The sequence below is a fragment of the Akebia trifoliata genome, chromosome 13 (assembly GCF_017979445.1).
Source record: "Akebia trifoliata isolate Shusen 1 chromosome 13, ASM1797944v1, whole genome shotgun sequence".
Lineage (NCBI taxonomy): Eukaryota > Viridiplantae > Streptophyta > Magnoliopsida > Ranunculales > Lardizabalaceae > Akebia > Akebia trifoliata.
In genome coordinates, this window is record NC_141387.1 from 31422556 (window position 1) to 31442732 (window position 20177).

The 20177-nt window shown below is 32.4% G+C and overlaps 1 protein-coding gene across 1 annotated transcript; it reads left to right on the top strand.

Annotated features, from left to right (window-relative positions):
- The first annotated feature begins 13932 nt into the window (after positions 1 to 13932).
- LOC147388309 (uncharacterized) lies at positions 13933 to 19191 on the top strand. The gene is made up of 7 exons (XM_086420316.1): positions 13933 to 14106; positions 16946 to 16993; positions 17330 to 17388; positions 17731 to 17812; positions 18526 to 18580; positions 18683 to 18848; positions 18963 to 19191. Exons 1-7 carry the CDS (start codon positions 13933 to 13935, stop codon positions 19036 to 19038), a joined length of 660 nt encoding a protein of 219 aa, XP_086276442.1. The 3' UTR covers positions 19039 to 19191.
- Positions 19192 to 20177: the final 986 nt, after the last annotated feature.

Sequence of the window (20177 nt, forward strand, 5' to 3'; positions counted from 1 at the left end):
CAATCTAAAACGAATGTCGTTTTTTTTTTTTTTAGAATAAAAAAAATAGGAAAAGAGAAAGTCTAAATTGTGGTGAAGGGCAGCAAAAGAAACATTTTTATTTTCTTTTTGAATAGTTGTTGTTTGATGGTTTTTAATTGAGAAGATGAGAGAGATCAAGTAGAGATTGGAGAGATCAAGTAGATATGCAAGGCAAAGAGATCAAGGAAAGTTAGAGAAGAAAATGTGGAGAATAGGGACGTGAGAGAGAGAGATAAGTTGCAGGTTTAATGGAGGAGCAAAGCTTTTTTTTTTTTTTTTTGAAAAATGGCAGCCCCCAAAAAAACGTTTTCTCTTTGCTATCTTATGATGATTTTCCAAAAAAAAAAAACGGGAGGGAAGGAAAGATGGGAGAGAGAAGAGAGAGGGGTGGCTGATTGTTGGGCAACAATGGGGAAGGAGGATGTTGCTGAATTTTTAATGAGGAAGGTTGCTGAAATTTATTTAATGGGGGAAAAAAATGGAAAGTAGCAGAATTTTTAATGGGGAGGTTGCTGAATTTTTAATGGGGGTAGAAGAAAATGGAAAGATTTCCAAATTATTAATGGGGAGGTTGCTAAATTTTTATGGGGGAAGTAGAAGATGGAAAGTTGCTGAATTTTTAATGAGGAAATTGCTGAATTTTTAATGGGGGAAGAAGAAGATGAAAGGTTTTCAAAATTTTAATGGGGAGGTTGCTGAATTCTATGGGAGAAGAAGAAGATGGAAGGTTGCAGGTTTTTTTTTTTTTGGTTATGGAGGGTAGTAAAAAAAATAGAAAGAGTCTTGGAGGTGAGGTGCAATGAGGAAGAAGAAGTGGGCTGATGGAGATGAGGCTGTGGTCCTCCTTCTTTTAATGAGATGCGGGTGGCTGATTTTTTATAGACAAGAGATGGAAGAAGAAGTGGGGAAGAAAGAGGGAGAGAGGGGTGGAGACGTTGGAGAAGGGGACGTGAGGGTAGAGGAGGTTCATTGGAGAAGAGAGTCATGGAGAGAGAGGTGGAGAAGAAGGAAGAAAAAGAAAAAACGTGGATGGTTTTTTTTTATTATTATTATTTTTTTCTTTTAATAGAATGGGGGAGGGGATCCTATGCTACTTGTACTACGATAGCCCACCGTCGTTGAGTTGTGATTGGTTGATGAGTTTATTTGAGTTTGAATTTTGGGTTTGTCAAATTTTTGGATTTCGATTTGGTTCGTTTTGAATTTCGATTTGAGTTTAAATTGTTTAATTTGAGTTTAATTTTTAATTTAAAATTTGAATGGGTTGATTAAATTAAATTTTAATTTTAAATTGACATTAAATTTTAATTGGTCGGTTAATTGGATTTTGATTTGATCAAATATATTTTAATTGATTTTAAAATTTTAATTCAATTTTGCATTTTGATTGGTTGAATGAATTTTAACTTGATTTTCAATTTATTTTTTTATTTTGATTTTGTATTTTAATCGGTTTCTTGATTTTTAATTTAAATGTAATTTTTATTTTGTACTTTAATTGAAATTTAATTTGATTTTATGATTTTAAATTGATTTTAAATTTTGGATTTTAATTTTTTCTTAGTTAAATTTTATTTTAATTTTATTTCAGTTTAATTTTTTTTTTGAATTTTATTTTCATAGGGATTAAGGTCTTTATGTTAGAGTTGGATGTTAAGGGGCGTTTTGGTCATTTTTACGATTTTTGACAATTTTTCTTGAATTTATCTATTTTCATCGATTTTGGTCTCGTTAAACTCAAAATCACATTTTGAGTACAATGGAGGTACTTTTGAGATTTTTTGGGGGTCCGAAATTTATGAGGGGCATTTTTGTCATTTTGATGATTTTTTAATAGATTTTTACGAATTTTTCTGTTTTGATCGATTTGAGTCCCGTTAGACTCAAAATCATCTTCTGAGTGCAATGGAGGTATTTTCGAGATTTTTTAGAGGTCCAAAATTTATGAGGGGTATTTTCGTTATTTTGGTGATTTTTTACGGATTTTTTTTTGAATCTTAACGTAAGGTTTCTTTTAGTCACTATGTGAGTATTTCTAAGTTCCAAAGTTATATTTTCGTAATGTAGTGAGGTCTCTAGGTTATCGAATTGTGTAGCAAACCTATGCGTATGTGCTTGCTAAGTCAGGTGTAAGGTGTAGCGATCATAAGCGTGCGTAAATTTCCATGTTGAGTCGTGACGAGTAGGGAGGATGAAAAGACTAGAAAAAGAAAGAATCAAGCAATACTCACAAGCCTTCGAGTTCTTTTATGCTTATCATTAGGAATCCACAACAGCCAAGTGACGAATTGTCGAATTAGGCAGATACAAAAATGGGCTGTCTACACAAGTATAAGTGCTGCAAAAGAAGTCTCAACACCTCTCTCTACAACTCAATCCCTTCAATTGGTTGATGGCATTGCTGCTGTGGACAACTCAGAGTTCTATAAAATCATTGGCAGTCTTTAATACCTTTCCTTGACACATCCAGATATCTCATTTGCAATCAACAAACTCTCTCAATTTATGCACAAGCCAACTATAAATCACAGGATAGCATCCAAAAGGCTCCTCCACTACTTAAAACAAAGCATTTTTTATGGTATGCAGATCAATAGAGTTGGAACTCCGGTATTAAGGACATACTTCGATGCCGATTAGGTTGAAAATGTGGTTGACTGCACGTCAACCTCTGCATACATCAATTTTTTAGGAGCTAACCCCATTTCTTGGAGCTCAAAGAAACAAAGAGCAGTTGCACGACCCACAATAGAGGCTGAATACCGGGCACTAAAAAATACGACTTTTGAGACAATGTGGCTGTCCATTCTTTTCAAAGAACTAACATTCTAGTCAAAGAATCTCCTCAACTGTTATGTGACAATCTTGGAGCTACACATCTCAATTTTAACCCAATCAATCATTCGTGCATGAAACACATTCAAATTGATCTTCACTTTGTGCGTGACTCAGTGGAAAAATGAAGCATCCAAGTAAACCACGTACATACTCAAGACCAACTAGTTGATTTGTTAACGAGGCCATTGTCAAAACAACATATGAAATCGCTACGCAACAAGATTGGTCTTGCCGATGAAAGCTCAATCTTGTGGGGGCGTATAAGGGAAGCATGCGTGGATCCTACTCAAACGAAAATAGAGCATGTTTAGCCTAAAATCATGTCAAATATTCTGTCATTAATTCTATATTTGGAGCTAATTCTAAGTTTGAATTCTATAACTGTACATTGTAACAGTAGCATAAATTTAGCTTTAACGTTTATATATTTCCTAAATTAGCTTCTCAACCATTGTGTATATAACATATAATTCTTATCAATAAAATGTGTGGAAAATTATTAATTGAAATTATGGTAATATTTGATTTTTTACAATGACTAGGTTCAAGAATGACCAATTTAGACTCAATCCAAGACAGACTCTTTAGAGATAGGCTAAGACCAATTAACAGTCCCTGTAGTGGGGGAAGTTTTGGGGAATATTTGAGATTCTCATATGCTTCCAAAACGATAACATACCCCTTGACCTCAGTTTCCATGACCACCTAGGATGTGCAGGGATTAAGATGATATTGCTCACTTTGAATTTTTTGTATTGTGTCTTCACGAGTTAGAAGTTGATGATAAAGTTTTGGATTTCATTTTTATATATTTTTTGTAGCATGTGAAGCATGTAGAAATTATCATACTTGTCTACTGTGATCTCTTAATTTTGTTTTCTTTGTTTAGTAATTTGATGTTACCTTCCAACATGAACAATATATTTTGTTTTATTTTCTTGGTTTAATTTTGATCCATCAAACACGTATCTTTGTATGTATGTGAAACATAGGGCTATATTTTATAAAATTAATCAAAAGCAACTTCTCATTTTGATGTGTATTTTATCTCTTTTGAGAATGCCAGCCTTAATTATAGATCAATTTGAAAAGAGTCCAACGTCATATCTTTAAGCCTTCAAGGTAAAAATATTGAAGAGGGAAGTTTACTCTAGAAGATGATAAGTTGATAATAAGCCTTCAAGGTGATGATCAAGAAATGCTAAGAGGAACAAAGATTTTTTGTTTCAAAATTTATGAGCTAAGTTGATGAACCAATGACATAGTGCTACGTGTTTTGAAAAAAACAAGTAAAATCCTTTAGAATAAGTTGATTATTTAAAGACTTTTTTTAGTGGCAAAATGGACCAACATCACAAATGGTTTTTTATTTTATTTTATTTTATAAACAATAGAGATTTAGGTCAAGTCAATTATTTCGTGTTCATATATACTTATATAGGTATTGAATATGCTTGCTTGTTGGGTTAGGGATCTAAAGTTAGATACATTTAAATATCATCTTGCTCGGATACCATATTATTTATGGGTTGATGAAGATGAAATGAAAATGCATGTATGGGCACTGTGATTTACTAATGTTATATACAGTCTTGAAGGTAAAAAGGATTGTGCGAAACATGTCATAAACCATTTTATAGACACATCTATCATCAGAACAAGAACGAAATTATGCCTTCAAATGGATGAATGAACCATATTTGTTCCCTTTACACAATCAATAAATATGGAAAAACTCAATAAGGAAATTAAGTTGGACCTGGGTTTGACAAACATTATCCCACATTTTGTTTTTGGATATTTTGGCTATACCACTAAATTCTGCTTTGACCCAAGTTTATTTTCTATTTATGGTTAGGATGTAGCCTATATCTAACCCATTTTATTGTAAAATATTGGTAGTCAAACATGGGATACTTCTTTCGCTATTCAAGCAATGTTCTTGAGTAATATCATTGATGAATATGGACTTACTCTTAAAAAAGGGCATAAATACTTAAAAAAATCCATACTAATTTATTAGTTTTCATCATCAATCTTTGAATACCAATGTGCTTGTGCAAAAAGGCTTCTGATAAGATTTTTACTTGTAGTTTCTGTTTTTATATCATGGGTCTTCTTTTGTGCTAGGAAATCTCATGATTTCTGTTACCCTTTTTCATTTATTTCATAACTCTTCTTTTGTGCTAAGAAATTTTATTGTGAGTCATCGTGGATTATGGTTGTGACAAATGGCTATGGAGTTTTGCGCAGAGTGTTTTCATTGGCTTTACATGGTCATTTTCTTTCACTTTTTTTTTGATAACTCACTTGTATTTGTATGCAGAGTGGTGGGTGTGTGTGTGTGGGTGGGCACACACATCTATATAAAATATAAGTTTGTTATTTATCAAGCAATCAATGCTTGAAACACCATAAATCAATCTTTATTCTTTTTTTTTTCTTTAGTTATATCTTTGCCCAATCTGATCATCATCATTATTCCAAATATTTTTTATGAGTAGTACTGTTGTGATTTTTGTTGGAGTTGTTTAATTCAAGACTTTTTGGAGCTATAAATTAGTGGATTGTTTATTGATTTGTAGTTTACTTATGTTTTTGTGTAATTTTATGAACCAAAAGGTAGTAGATTTTCGAACTTTTGACCATCTCGATGAAGGATATAACACAATGAATGTTAAAGAGTATAAATTATAGAAAGAGAACACTTTGAAGGATAGTTTCGACTTATATTATAGATTATTCATACATAACAAGTTTTTCAAACAAGGGGTATAATACAACTTCACTCTTAATTTCAGTTGTAAGACTGTTTTATGTTAATCTTTCATTAAAATTCTATTTTGTCAGTTACAAGCTTTGCTGTCTTAACGAAGTGTGCCAAGTCTTCTCTTCTACCAATATTTTGATCTAATGAATGAGACCTTTTTGAATTAAATTGGCCCTTAACATAACCCATCAAATGCATATCAAGGTGGGATGTCCAAGTTCAGAACTTAAAGGTAAGGGGTTCTTAGGAAGAGAGGGACGTTTGATTATTAGTAATATTTAATATTATCTTCCACTATTTTAAAGAATAATCATTGAGATGCAGAAATTATAAAATAAATAGTAGATATACTACATTGTTGAATTATTTAGAACTACACAGATATAATTACTTACATTTGAGCCAACGGAGGGAGTGTTTCATTTCAAGTTAATGTTGGATACAAAATTATTGATAATGGTTTGTGCAAATAATGGCATGTTTGTGTCTTTATTATATACTTAAACCATATAAATCGATTTTCATGTATTATTCTTTTGTACTGAGACTGTTCATAGATTCTTCTAAATGTGATCATTTCTGGTCTTGTCTTTCCTAATCTTTCTGTTCATTTACCTCCGCATGAGGGCTTAAAGTTGAAAATAACTACAAATATGAGATTATTTGGTAAAAATTATGATAAAATTAATTTAACTTAATTCTAGATTTGTTGTCAATCAAGGTTTAGTCTTAAAACACTTCTTAAATACATAAGTTCGTTTATTGGTTTATATCACTTAGAAAAAGCGAATGATTACACTTAATTTTACTTTAGAGTTGTGAAAATGCTTCATTGCAGCTACAATCAAGTTAAATTACTAGTAATGTTTATGTATCTTGACTTTGGAAAAATTATCGAGTTTTTTCCTTATTTTGGTCTTAGGAATTATGTGTGTGATGCTAGGACTTTATTTTCTTCTTATGTTGTGCATCAATTGAATTTGTGTGAATGCAAGAAACTTGGTGATATCTGATGTTTCAAGTAAGTCTTTATATTTTGCCTTAATTTATTATTATTATTATTACATTATTTATATATGAAAATTGATTTTATACTATTATCATCAATTCAAAAGTGTTCTCCTAGAATCAAGATATTTACTAAATTTTATATTTGAAAATGTTAAAATTTTGCAATTTAGATTTCTTATACACTTTATGGCATTTAGGTAGCTTTGGAAGTATCAAGATTTTTGAATTTCAACAACAAAAAATATTTATCTGGACCATATGGTTAGTCCCTTTTTTCCATCTCTTAAAATTAGTACTCTCAATTTCTATTATAAATTTTCTTCATTTAAACACATTGCTTACTCTTACTAAATGCAAGAGACAATGACTTAGTCAGTGCTAATGATTAGCATATTGCTTATCTCTCATGTTGCCTTAAGACTATGTACAAGCCTCAAGAGATCTACAAAAATATCAATATAAGGTGCTCTCATTTATTTTATTTTATGAACTAATGCACCTAGAATTGTGTCCAATTGCAAGTTTTTTTGGGACTAACAAAGATAATGTTTTCAAGTTATTTTCTACATACACAACATCGCTTACCAAGATAGATTTACCTTTTCGGTCTTTTCACTTCTCAATCTTCCAGATTCATTCAAAAGTTCCTTTGATTTCATTAAGGGTATAATGTGTTTTATATTGTGTTTGTATATTTTATGCATGACAAGTTTGTGAAAGGAAGGAGAATTAATTAGATAAAGACTATAATATTAAAATCTGACAAGATCGTAACAGTAAACCCATATTATGCTGAAGAACTTATTTTAGGTGAAAATAAATGTGTGGAATTAAATATAATCATCCGTAAGACTGGCATTACATGTATTGTGAATGGAAGAAGACATTTCCTAAATCATGATTCGTTATTTTATGTGACCCAAACTTCAGTTGAAATGCACTTGTTAAATAAAATGCATTTGTTTATTATAAAAAATCAGAGTTAAGAATTGTGTATTGTGGCATAAATGATTATCTTAATTTGTGAATTGTTAATATTGAAAGATTAGTCCACAAATTTTATGTGACCCAAACTTCCCTTTTAAAAGTTGAGGTGTTTCTTTCCCACTCACTTAAGGGTATTTACTATTATGTCCTTATAGCTACCAATAAATAGGGTGTGTTGAATTTGCTTTATCTTTTGGCAAAATATATTAAATTAACGATTTTGTGCTTCAAACGATTTTGTCCAAATTGGTGTTGATGTAATTTATTAATTTTTTTCTCATAAATCTAAAAAAATGATAGTTGTAGACTATCACAAATGACAGTAGTCGTTAATAAATGTCTGTCTTCAACAATTGTTTTTTTTCGACATTTTTGACCTATTGCAAATGAAAGATGACTCTTTATAAAATGATAGATTCTCTGACATTTAGAGCAGACTTTTTTTTTTTCAAAAATGATTGTCCCGGGCTATCATTTTTTGCTCATTATGATGTAATATTGTCCATTCCGTAACTATTATGAAAAAACGACAATTTCTTTCTTGATGACCACGATATCATGCAATTTATTATAAAATAATATTATACAACTCTTGTATAATATTTAGTCGATTAGTCCACTCATAATAGTCATGTACTTGGATAAGAAAAAAATATTATATTAAGAGCGATAACTCAGATTACTTTGAGATATTTAATTCTAAGAGATCCCTTTATAAATCGATAGGCCCATGGTCAATTTATATTTGAGAAATATAAGTGAAATGAAATATCTATATTACAGATGAACTATCAGAATTAAATATTTAACACAAGGGTCCATTGTCACAAATAAATATTAATCAATATGCTTCTTCTTCATTAATCAATATCCTATTTAGAGACCCTCGAGATTCGCTCCATTATATAACTTATATTCTCTAAGAATTTCATTGAGGCTCTAGGGTGATCAATAGTAAATGTGAAAACTCTTTTAAAAAATATAAATATATAAAGAATAAATTGTATAATTAAAATATTCTTTGTTGATTGATCATTCGATAAAATATTACCTACATGTTTTTTATAATTAAAGATCACATTTCCCTAATCTTGGATATTCCCTCAAATTAATAGGTATGTATTTGTTGTTGGATATTCATCATCACTCAAATAATTCACTAACTATCTAATGTACACTGTTTCGTGAACTTATAAAATTTGGGTCCACTTAAGTACGATCAAACCAATTAGATAGTTATTTAATAGTAAATGAATTCTTCAGGTCTAAGGAGTCATTGAACTTATTTGTGATATAAGAGGAATTCAATGACTCATTGTAGACTCGAGGATTTCATTTATTACTAAATAAATATTTAATTACTTTGATCATACTTAAGTGGACCCAAATTTTGTAGGTTCATGAAATATTGTAATTGGGTAGTTTGTGAGTATTTAAGTGATGATGAATATCCAATAAGGGATCCATACTCATTAATTTGGGGGAATATCCAAGATTGAGGAAATGGGATCTTTATTTATCAAAAAGCTACATGTAATATTTTATCAAATGATCTATCGATAAAGAATATTTTAACTATAAAACTTATTCTTTATATACTTATATTTTTTAAAAATTCAAGAGAAAGAGTTTCTCACGTTTACTACTGATCACCCTAAAGCCTCAATGAAGCTCTTAGAGACTAAGTTAAAAAGTAGAACGAAACTCAAGGGTCTTAAAATGGGATGTTGATTAATAATAAAGGAACACATTGATTTATATTTATTTGTGAAAAGGGACCTTTGTATTAAATATTTAATTCTGAGAGTTCAGCTATAACATAGATATCCCATGTCACTTATAGTTCCCAAATATAAATTGATTATGAGTCTTTCAATTTATAAACGGATAGCTTAAAATTAAATATCTCAAAGTAATCTAAGTTTTCGTTCTTAATATATTATTATTCCTTGTCCAAGTGTGTGATTAATATTGATGGATCAATCAGTTAAAAATTATACAAGAATTGTAAAGTATTAATATATGATAAATTATATGATATCGTGGCGTCGAAGAAGGATGTTTTAGTCATTTCATAATTGTTATGGAATGGGCTAATAATTTTTACATGAAATACCTAAGATACATGTTCTTATTATAAGAAAATAATATTAAATACTATATTTAATATTAATCCTAAAAATTAGGATAAAATTTTAAGTGAACCTTATTACTTAAGAAGCTACCGCATGATTTTATGGGTTGTCCAAAGTTCATCATTTGGATCCTTTACCTTGTCAAAATTATAGAAACTAAATTTCTATAATATTGATTTTCATATAATTTTAATTCAAAAGGTAGTGGATAATATTTCATAGATCTGTTGTATGTTACCAGAAAAGGTTTTTGAAGATAAAGAGATATATTTGGTTGGGATTTGACTTCTTAAATATTTTTTTCGGGTTTAAGGTTTATTAAAATGCATGACCACCCTGAAAAGAGGATATCCTACTTTTTCTTGAAAACAGTGAGTAAAATTTTTAAAAGAGAAACATCTCTCTTTCACATAGATTGTACATTTGAGACACAAGATTATTCTTGAGGGGTACGAGAACATAAATCTTAGAGAAAAAACTAAAGGAAAATAATATCAAAGAGGATATCACTCAAATATGCTTGGTGAAATCGATCAAAGACATTGACAAAGAGGAAAACATCTTTAACGATAACAAATGATATTGATCAAAATCAATTGAGGATATCTTTATCTATTATTATTATTTTCAAATAGTTGATTAAGGTGAGACTTTCATCATTTAAATTTCTAGATTTATAATCATGTTAAGATAGTAAGTTCAAGATCTTATGGTTAATCATTAATTTGATTATTTTGATTTATCGATTTTTAAAATCATTTTTCTATATTTTTTGAAATAATGCTCCCTTCAAATGTATCCTTTGTGAAGGGATTTAATGTTGGTATGAGACATGTGGGGATATCCTATTTAGAAGAAAACCACTAATGAGTCTACATTCTTTATATGAAATTATGATGTTGGCTTATGTGCTTTAAGGACATTCCATGGTTGGAACTCCCCTAATATTTTAGCTCTAATACATACATATCATAGCTAAAAACTTAAGGCTTGTTTGATAGCACTGTTAACTTTTGTTGTCAAATTTTGCTACTAGAAACAGGTAGACAAAATAATTATAAAAAGTTAGAACTGTAGACACCCAAATTTGACTGGGCCCTTGATGCAAAATGCCCTAAAAATCCATAAAAATCGAAATGGGCCCTAAAGTCCAAACCTTTAAAAATCCTTTTTTTCTTTGAATAAATGGTTTAAGCCCTACCATATAGCCCATGGACCTAAACCTACCCCACCACTCTACATTTCCCAACCTACCTCAACCTATCATTCATTACTATCCAATCAACTATCCAACTATCCTACCTAAGCCCAACTTACCACCTAAGCCCACTAATTCTCAATCCAACTACAACCCAATTCAACTCAACCCAAACCCATTCAACTTACCACCTAAGTCTAATTCAATTCAACCCAACTCTCAACCCAATCCAACATCGCAACCAATCAACATGATCATCAAGGTGGGATACATGTCACCACCTCAACTCACCTCCCTCATCCCACTATCTATCCCATCACTTTTTCTCTAAATATCATCTACCTACACTTCCAACTCATACCTCCCCCTAACCTTCCCTCATCATTCCTTATAAACCCCTATTTTCTTAAATCAAACACCTCCAACCTATACCTCCCCCTAACCTACCCTTAAATTTCAGTTTTAGAAAGTCATAGATCTGTTTCTTTCTTGTTTGGGTGGGCATTATTGAATTATTTATTAGAATAAGATGAAGATGGAAGTAAGAGAGATGGAGACTTAGTGCTCATTGAGATCTTTCCTCGAGTACTAGCAAAGTCACTTTTACGTTTCAAAAATGTAAGAAGTGGTGCAATTATATCTCAAAAGATCCAAACTTTGTCAAATACCAATCTATTTCTTCTTCTTCTTCGGCTATTACATAGAAAACAATTTTTGTAAACTTAGAATTCATCTCCAACACCACCTTATCCGAACCAAACATCGTGGGTTGGGTGGACTTCTCAGTGGTCTCTACGTCATGTCTAAATTCTACGAGTGCAACTCTGTTACCCAAGATTATGTATTTATTTATTAGTAACCCCAGAACAAAACTATCAAGGACTTGCTGCATTGGCTTTTGATCCATTATCATCATCATCATCATCACATCACAAGTTAATTAATCCATATCGAACTGATGGATTTTCTTTAATAAGTTATGGTCACATTCCAAGGGAGGTTAGATTTCAAATTTTTTTTTATTTTATATATTCTAAGACTGGTGTCTGGCATTCATCAAAGGCTAAACTTTTTTCTCAAATGAGCATTTAGAATTCTGTCGGTTAATCGGTTGACAGTTTTCACTGGTGGCATAATGTATTGGATAGTGTGGGGGATTTTTGTAAAATTCATAGTTTAGTTTTCATATAATATTTCATTTATTGTTGAGGATAAGTTTTGAACTTAAGACCTCTTGAGTGTTTTCTTGTAAAAAAAGTAGTATTTTCCTTTTTTGGTGAAACATAAAAGAACTCTTTCCACTTTCATTTTTTATTTTACTTTACTTTATTGGTTTTGAAAGTTGTAAAGACAACTCTTATTTCTTTAGTCCCACATCAGCTAAATACAAGGAAAGTTCTTAACTTATTTATGATCCTTCTCGTTAATGCTTGAGTGTGAGAGAGATATAGATTGGGCCTCATGAGTACATGGGGGCCCAAGGCACTGTGGGACTGCAGCCCATTGAATTTGAGACTTGGGGCTAATTTGTCAGAAATCCATAGTGCGCGTGTGCGCATACCCTACGCGCACATGGGGGGTGCAGATTTCAGAATTTAAGCTTCACGTGGGTGCGCGTGATAGGTAAACTTTTATTTAATCTCAATCGTTGGTTTGTGTTTCTAGACGCTTGAAACCGACTGCATTAAGGATTCAATCATAAGGGGCCGAAATTGGTTTTAAGGATAGGCTTCTCCGTGCCCCAGTCACCGATAAGTTCTTCTAATTTTTTGAATTATTTACATTATATTATTGCTTATAATTCATTGTTTTAACAAACCATGATCAGAAATTATCTAACAAGAAATTTTGAATTTGGTTTGTTGAAACAATAAATTATAAACAATAGTATAATGTAAATAATTCGTAGAAATTGGAAGAACTTATCGGTGACTGAGGCACGGAGAAGCCGATGTTCTTAAAACCAATTTCGCCTCTTTAGGAATGAATCCTTAGTGCAGTTGGGTTTTAGGCATCTAGTTTCCAAGATTCAATAGTCACCGTCTGCTAATCGTGCACTTGGAAGTAGCAGATCTACAATGAACTTGATTAGATTAAACTTTGCACACACGTACTAAGGTTTTCCGACAGGTTGGCCCCGAACACAATGGGCTGTAGTCCCATAGTGCTTTGAGCTCCCATAAGCGCATGAGGCCTATTGGTGCACCTGACGCCGAATCACAAGCTGAAACTCAAGTAACGAAAATGAGAAATCACAAAACTATTATCAACCACAACAAATCAAGCATAAGAGAATAGGATGCGTAAAATCTGGGATTCAATAAAAGGATGCGTAAAATCTGGGATTCAGTTTTTGTATTTCAAATTTGAATATATACGTTATATCTTTAATTGATTCTCCAATTGTATTATATATAGCAACACTTGAACACATATTAGTTTCAATAAAAAAATAGAGAATATTCTCATCTATCATTCTCTTCAATCCTTTATGGTATCAGAGCAATAGACCAACGTCATCTCTCTGCAATTTTTTTTTTCTTCTCTTCATCATGCCTACTACTCAGCCCACTCAACTTCCCTTCTTCAATCCCACCTCCTCTCTCAATATTACTAAACTCAGTCGTACCAACTACCCCACTTGCACTACGTCACAAACTATGAAAAACGACTAAATATAGTGGAAAAAACGACGGACTAAAGCCATCGTTTATAAACGACAGATTTTATCAGTTGTTTAACCTTTAATGACGCTTATAATGGTCGATTATAAACAACTAATTTAATCCGTCATTAAATTAGTAAAAGAGTCACTGTTGCTGCTCCAACTTTTACTAATGTTACACCGATTGGTGTGGTGTTAATAAAAATTGGGTGTCACTATTGCCGCACCAACTTTTACTAATATTACACTTATTGGTGTGGTGTTAATAAAAGTTGGGTGTTACTATTTGCCGCACCAAATTTTACTAATGCTACACCAATTGGTGTGGCGTGAAAAAAAATTGGGTGTTCTCTCTATCGATTTGGAGTTTCAGATTTTCATTCTCATAGATTTTTTACACGAGATCATAAAGCAACAAACATCTCTGTCGAATTTTCATTCTCATCGGAGTTTCGGATCTTCTTCAACCCACACGTTCCAGGTAGTTCTCTCTCTCTCACAGGCATAATGTTTTCTACAGAAATTTGAGAACGATCTCTGTTTATTTCTTGAATTTAAGCTAAATTTTGCTTGAGTAATGGAGATTTCTAATGGTGAATAGATTGTATTTGTTTAATCGTGTTCTTCTTGTTTTGTTGTAGATCATACATTGTTACTCTGTTTCTGTTAGAGATTATTTGTTAGGTAGATTGATGGATGATTGCTTCAAAATGTTGGAGGTTGATTCGTTTATAACCACATATTTGATCTGTTTATGTCTTTCTGATGATCGTAGACTACCTATATGTATACTAATTTGCAAATTTTGAGCTAATTGGTGAATTGATTAGATCTTTGATGAATCTCCTTAATTTTCAATACAGAAAGATTTCTTGATTACACTTTGTTAAACTATATTTCTGTTGGAGATTATTGGTTCTGTATTTCTGATTCGTTCTGTTTCGTACATTTAGGTTTTTATGATTTTGGATTGATTTGTTTATTTGTGTTTAGGTTTTTGAGATCTTTCACAGTTCATTTTTTCTTGTTAAATCTGTTAAGTTGTTGCTTAGTTGTAAAAATCTGTTTCACTGAAGTATTTCTTTTTAGTTTCTTCTGGCAGTCCCGAGCCAATGAGCACTTAGAAGTCAAATTATGCTCAGAAATGCAGCAACTCCAGATGCCGAAAACTATGATCAGTTTACAGTTAAAAAAACATTTTCTAGAGTCAACTTTCGATCTTATGAATTGGTTTGAAAGTTAAAATGCTAGTGATTTGTGCTTAATTTCCTACTATGTTTACTACTAGATTTTATATGGGTTATTATGAAATGAGGTATGGCAAATACTGTCTTTAGAAACTGAGTGGAATGAGCAATGCATTCATTTGTTTTGATTGGAGTGTGAATCTCAATAATTTGATTTTTTATTGTCAAAATGTTCTTGGAAACGCTTTGCCCATGCCTGAAGGACCTCAATTGCTTACACTTTTGGTTACATTGCTATGAAAATACTTTCAACGAACATAGCATCTGCCAAAGTTAGTTTGTATAGTTTGTTCATGAGTTGCTTGGATTATTTCCATTATAAATAGAATTATTATTTTCACAATTTAATAGTATATGCGTATGCAATTCATCACCAAGAAGAGGTAGAAGCTTATAGAGTTAGCAATCTTAACTAGAAGGATCACTAGCCAATGGGATCATAGTAGGATTCTTTTAAATTAGATCCCTTAACATCAATATATTGTTCTCACAAGATATATTGATAAAAAGAGATGTTCAGTTTGAATGCAACTGTTAAAAAAAACAAGATTTTTCTTTATCTTTTGGGTTTCTTTAGTTGCTAGGACTTGGACTTGTATGTGCTTTGCTTGTAGAGAGTTACAAAGAATATAATTTGGGAGCTTTCACTTTATTGTTATATGATAGGGGGATTCTTAAAGACTAGTATTACTTATTAAAGTTGGGTTTGAATGTACTTATTTCTTTCAATTAAGACTTTCATCATAACACAGATACCACCCATGTGGGTTAGAGTTACAAAGAGAAGAAAAAAAAAATTATTTCATCACTATGTGGGTCAGATCTACCTGAGATTTATCTTCCTTTGAGACATTGTGTGAATGTGGATTCCTAGATCTAGCGATGCATGTCAATTGTCATGAAAACAATACGAAATTAATTCAAAATTTACGTGGTTTAACCATGAGAGGTGAGAGAGTTTCACTAGGTTTGAGAATAAAAACTCTAATCTAACTATGTTAGTCAGGAAGGCTTCCGGGTATGCCACATGGAAGGAAACCCATCTATAACTAGTCACCCCACATTGGGTATAACTAGCTATAACTGGTTTTTCGTCCACATGATGCATCTAGAAGCCTTAGTATGGCCAGGAACTTGACAACATTAGCCATGCTAGCTCTATACCTTTGAGAATGATTACATCCCTTACTTATATAACTGTAGGTTTCTCAATCTGAAACTAACCTTTCTAAAATCCAAAATACCAAATTTATCTTTACAAATAATGATTTTTTGACTCCCCCATACTTTCTGATGTGGCGTATGCTAGAATCATATATTTTTCCTCAAGATACACAATTGCACATATTTATGGGGATGTACAATTGTGTATCCTGAGGAAAAATTCATTGGTTCTAGCTCATGCCACATCAGGAGAGTATGGGGAAGTCAGGAAATCATGACTCTTACCTTTACAACAAATATCTTTATTAGTGTGTTAGGTTAGGTATTTGATGAACAATACTCTTTTAAGTGGGATTATAACCAACCTATATCAACGATATCGATATGATGAGTAACGCTTCCATGCCCATATAATATTGTATATCAACATCCTATATATAGTGGGGAGGGACACATGTATCTTACAATTTCTTCATACTTCCATGCTGGATGGAAGGTTCCATTAATAACATTGAAGCCAGGGAATGCCTAGTAGTCAGGGGGATTCAAAATATGGATATTTGGTTCATTTTGCAGTCTGGTAGAAAGGCACAAGCCCGGCTTGCTGATGAATTAGTAAGTTCAATATCATGTTGGGAATGAAATATGTATATCTTGTTCATTTACATATTTGACTATTTCATTTATAGAGTAAAGAAGATCCTCATAAAGAGATCACTAGTTGATATGATAATAATGATCAACACTATTAGATCATTTGAGACCCATCTAGTTGTCCATAATCATGTTTGTCATGTAAAAACGTTTAGAATTTTATGTATTTGATGATCTTTGATTGTCTTCTTCCCCACTAATGTTTGGAATCCGTGCTTATTCTTAATTTTTCTCTTTCGGTTGGCTGCAAGGCAGGAACCAGGTCCGGATTCCTCCAAGTACACTGCTGCTGATGTGCGCATTGTGAGTCCAATTTCACACAACCTTTTTTATTTCTTCTCCCTTAACTTGGAATTGCCCTCCTATTTTTTCATTGTTGCGTACTAGGCCTGTAGTTTGAAGGGAAATTTGTTATTTACACAATATTAGATGAGCATATTATTAGAGCTTTGTTTCTTTCTATAGTAACTTAATTATAGTTTACACATAAATATGGAAAACTACTACAACTGAAACTAATGCATTTTGGAAGTTTGGGAACTTACATTCTTGAGAGCATCTCCATAGTTTGATCGAAAATTTTCCGTCATAAAATATCAAGCAACTTTCTTATTTTTTAAATTTTGGTTCCATCTACAGACTGATCAGAAGCTACGTGTCTGTGACATTTGTGGAGCATTTTTGAGCGTGTATGACAGGTAACATTCTGGTCTTGTTTCACTTGATAATCACAATCAAGTTCCTTGGCTTCTCTAAGGGCAACAAAAGACTAGCATATAGGGTTTCAAGTACTTCAGCTTTTGACCAGGTGTGTTATACCTCCTTGTCACCAGCAGGCTTTTGGGCCCAGTTTTACGAGGATAAACTTTTGCAGCTAAAGAATGTGCGTGTTTTTCTATTTTTCGCTTGTAGATTATGTAAATTGTTAGAAACTTATGGGGCAACTATATGTTGACCAAAAATGTACTATATAAGATCTATCCAACTGACTACATTTTTGCGTGATGAGGATCTAGTTTGATTTTGTATGTGATTTTCAGTGACCGCCGCCTGGCTGATCATTTTGGAGGAAAACTTCACCTGGGCTATATGCAAATTCGTGAGACATTAGATGAGCTTCAGGTGAGATTTTTCATTTATTTTTCATGGAGTTGATAGATTAATCAGAACCCATCAGGGGGAACTAATAAAGAGCACATTCTCAAGTTCCCAAGTACATGGAAGATATTCTTCTTCTAGTTATTTCAGTTCAATCAATTCTCTTAAGAAGATCAGTTCATCTATGCACTTTAGATATCACTGATACAACCAAACAAAGTAGCTGGGATCTGTATGTTATTTTAGCTGCTATTATTTTTGACTCCTTTCAAGTTGGAACAAGTTTGAACTCTGAACTTGTTAACTATGTTACTGGTATAATGTTCCATATTCTTCCATAGAGACTGATAGTGGGGGGAGCTTATCGAGTGTAATTTGTCATAGTTGTCCTCAACATCCGTATTCTGAAACAGGGTTTACATTGTCTTGGAATAGCTATTTAATATGACAAATAGCTCGCAGTCTCTGAAACAATTCTCCACATGTCCCTTTTATTTTTTTGTGTGTGTTTGTGTGGAACATTTGCATTTTTGAATGCAAAATTTTCATGGCATAAGAAATTCATGTTTTGTGGAAAAACTAAAAAATCATGGAACGAGCACATGTCAGTGACCCAAAAATTCAAAAAAAAGGTGTCATTCATGATGTGGTGTAAGTTTTTCTTGAGAATTGTTACCGTATTTATTTTTATTTTTTCTGCTAAATAAATTCTGATTTGTACTGGATATTTGCTGCAGGTTAGATCTGCTATACTGGACACATGGCTTCCAAAACAGGTTGCATTTATTCAATGTAAGATCAGGGATTATTTCTCAGGAATTCAATTACTTTTTCTTTTTTGTTTTCTTATAAGTCTTGGGCTTGCTTTGTTTTTTTTTTTTTGCCTATAAAAAGACAACAAAAACAAACAATCTGACTTAAGATTGAGAACGGCCTGCTTCATGTTAATTGGATTCTGGTTACATGCAACAATGGGAATTGACAAGTCAAATAGCTACTGGGAAACAGAGCTACCCCCAAATTACAATAAAGTCGAGATTGAGAACTTCATCCGTGCCAAGTATATTCCTTGAATCTTAACCATCTTGTGAGCATATGTGTGTGTTAACCTGAAAGTTTAGTTTAGTGGATCTAAGGGATGCTGATCATTCATTTTTTGTTTTTAACATTTCAGCTATGATCCTCATTATTGCGCGAAAAACACATCTCATTGTTTCTCATGTTGGAGAACTAAAGTTTTCGAGAGGTAGTTTATCATCATTAGAGGCGGAGCTAGTAGTGTTGACGTGTTGTTGAATTGGTAGACATTTTGAAATAGTACAGTACAAGGAGGTCTTAGATGTTGATTTTCAATGTTGTAATGAATCTATTTTGAACTATAACCCATTTATTGTGTTTAGTAATGAACCTTGACTTCAGTTGTAATTATTTGGATCAAAATCAACAGCATCATGAAAATGGAGTATTTTTCTGTCCAAGGCAAATTTTCATATGAAAAATATTAAAAATGACAAACAACGGCTGTTGTTAAAAAAAGTCGTAAATAATACGGATAATAACCATCATTTATAAGCTGTAGGTGGGGTTTTAAATTGACACACAAAATGACGGTCTTCACTCGTCGTTTATAAGTTGGAAATTGACACAAAAAATGACGGTCTTCACCCGTCGTTTATAGCTACATACAAAAACTGTCGTTTTTATTGACGTTTTATTGACTGAAGGTATCCATCGTTCTAGAAAAACGACTGTGTTTTTTACAACTGCCCTTACAACGGTTAAGGCCGTCATTTTTCTTAAAAACGACGGCTTTGGGCCATCGTTTTACGTGAAATATGACGTAGTGAATTTGAAGGCCACCATGCTTCCATATCTGAAAGGCCAAAAGGTTTTTGGCTACCTTGATGGTTCTCTGCAGCCAACGTCTAAGGAAATTGTTGCCAACAACGGCACCGTGACTCCAAATCCTCTTTTTGACATTTGGGAAACTCAAGACAATTTAATTCTTAGTTGTCTCAATACTTCTCTCACTGATGAAGTTCTTGCATAGGTTGCTCACTGCACAACTTCTCGTAAAGTGTGGCTTGCTCTCACATCCTCTTTTGCTTCTCAGTCTAGGGCTCAAATCATCTAAGTATGGACTCAACTCTCAACAGCTTGCAAAAACAATAAGACGGCAAGCGAATATTTCATGCATATTAAACGTCTTGCAGACAACCTTGCAATTGCTGGGCAACCATTGAATATTGATGACATCATCACTTATCTGCTTGTTGGTTTGGGACCAGAATATGACTCCCTTGTCACTACCATCTCTGCTCGTGATGAGTCATTGACAATAAAGGAGGTCTACTCTATGCTTCTTACTTGTGAAGCCCGACTTACACAC

Coding starts and splice junctions, on each gene's coding strand:
- LOC147388309 (XM_086420316.1), top strand. CDS start 13,933: ATGCTACACCAATTGGTGTGGCGTGAAAAAAAATTGGGTGTTCTCTCT. Junction 18,581..18,682: donor ACAGGTTGCATTTATTCAAT/GTAAGATCAGGG, acceptor GCCTATAAAAAG/ACAACAAAAACAAACAATCT. Junction 18,849..18,962: donor GAGAACTTCATCCGTGCCAA/GTATATTCCTTG, acceptor TTAACATTTCAG/CTATGATCCTCATTATTGCG.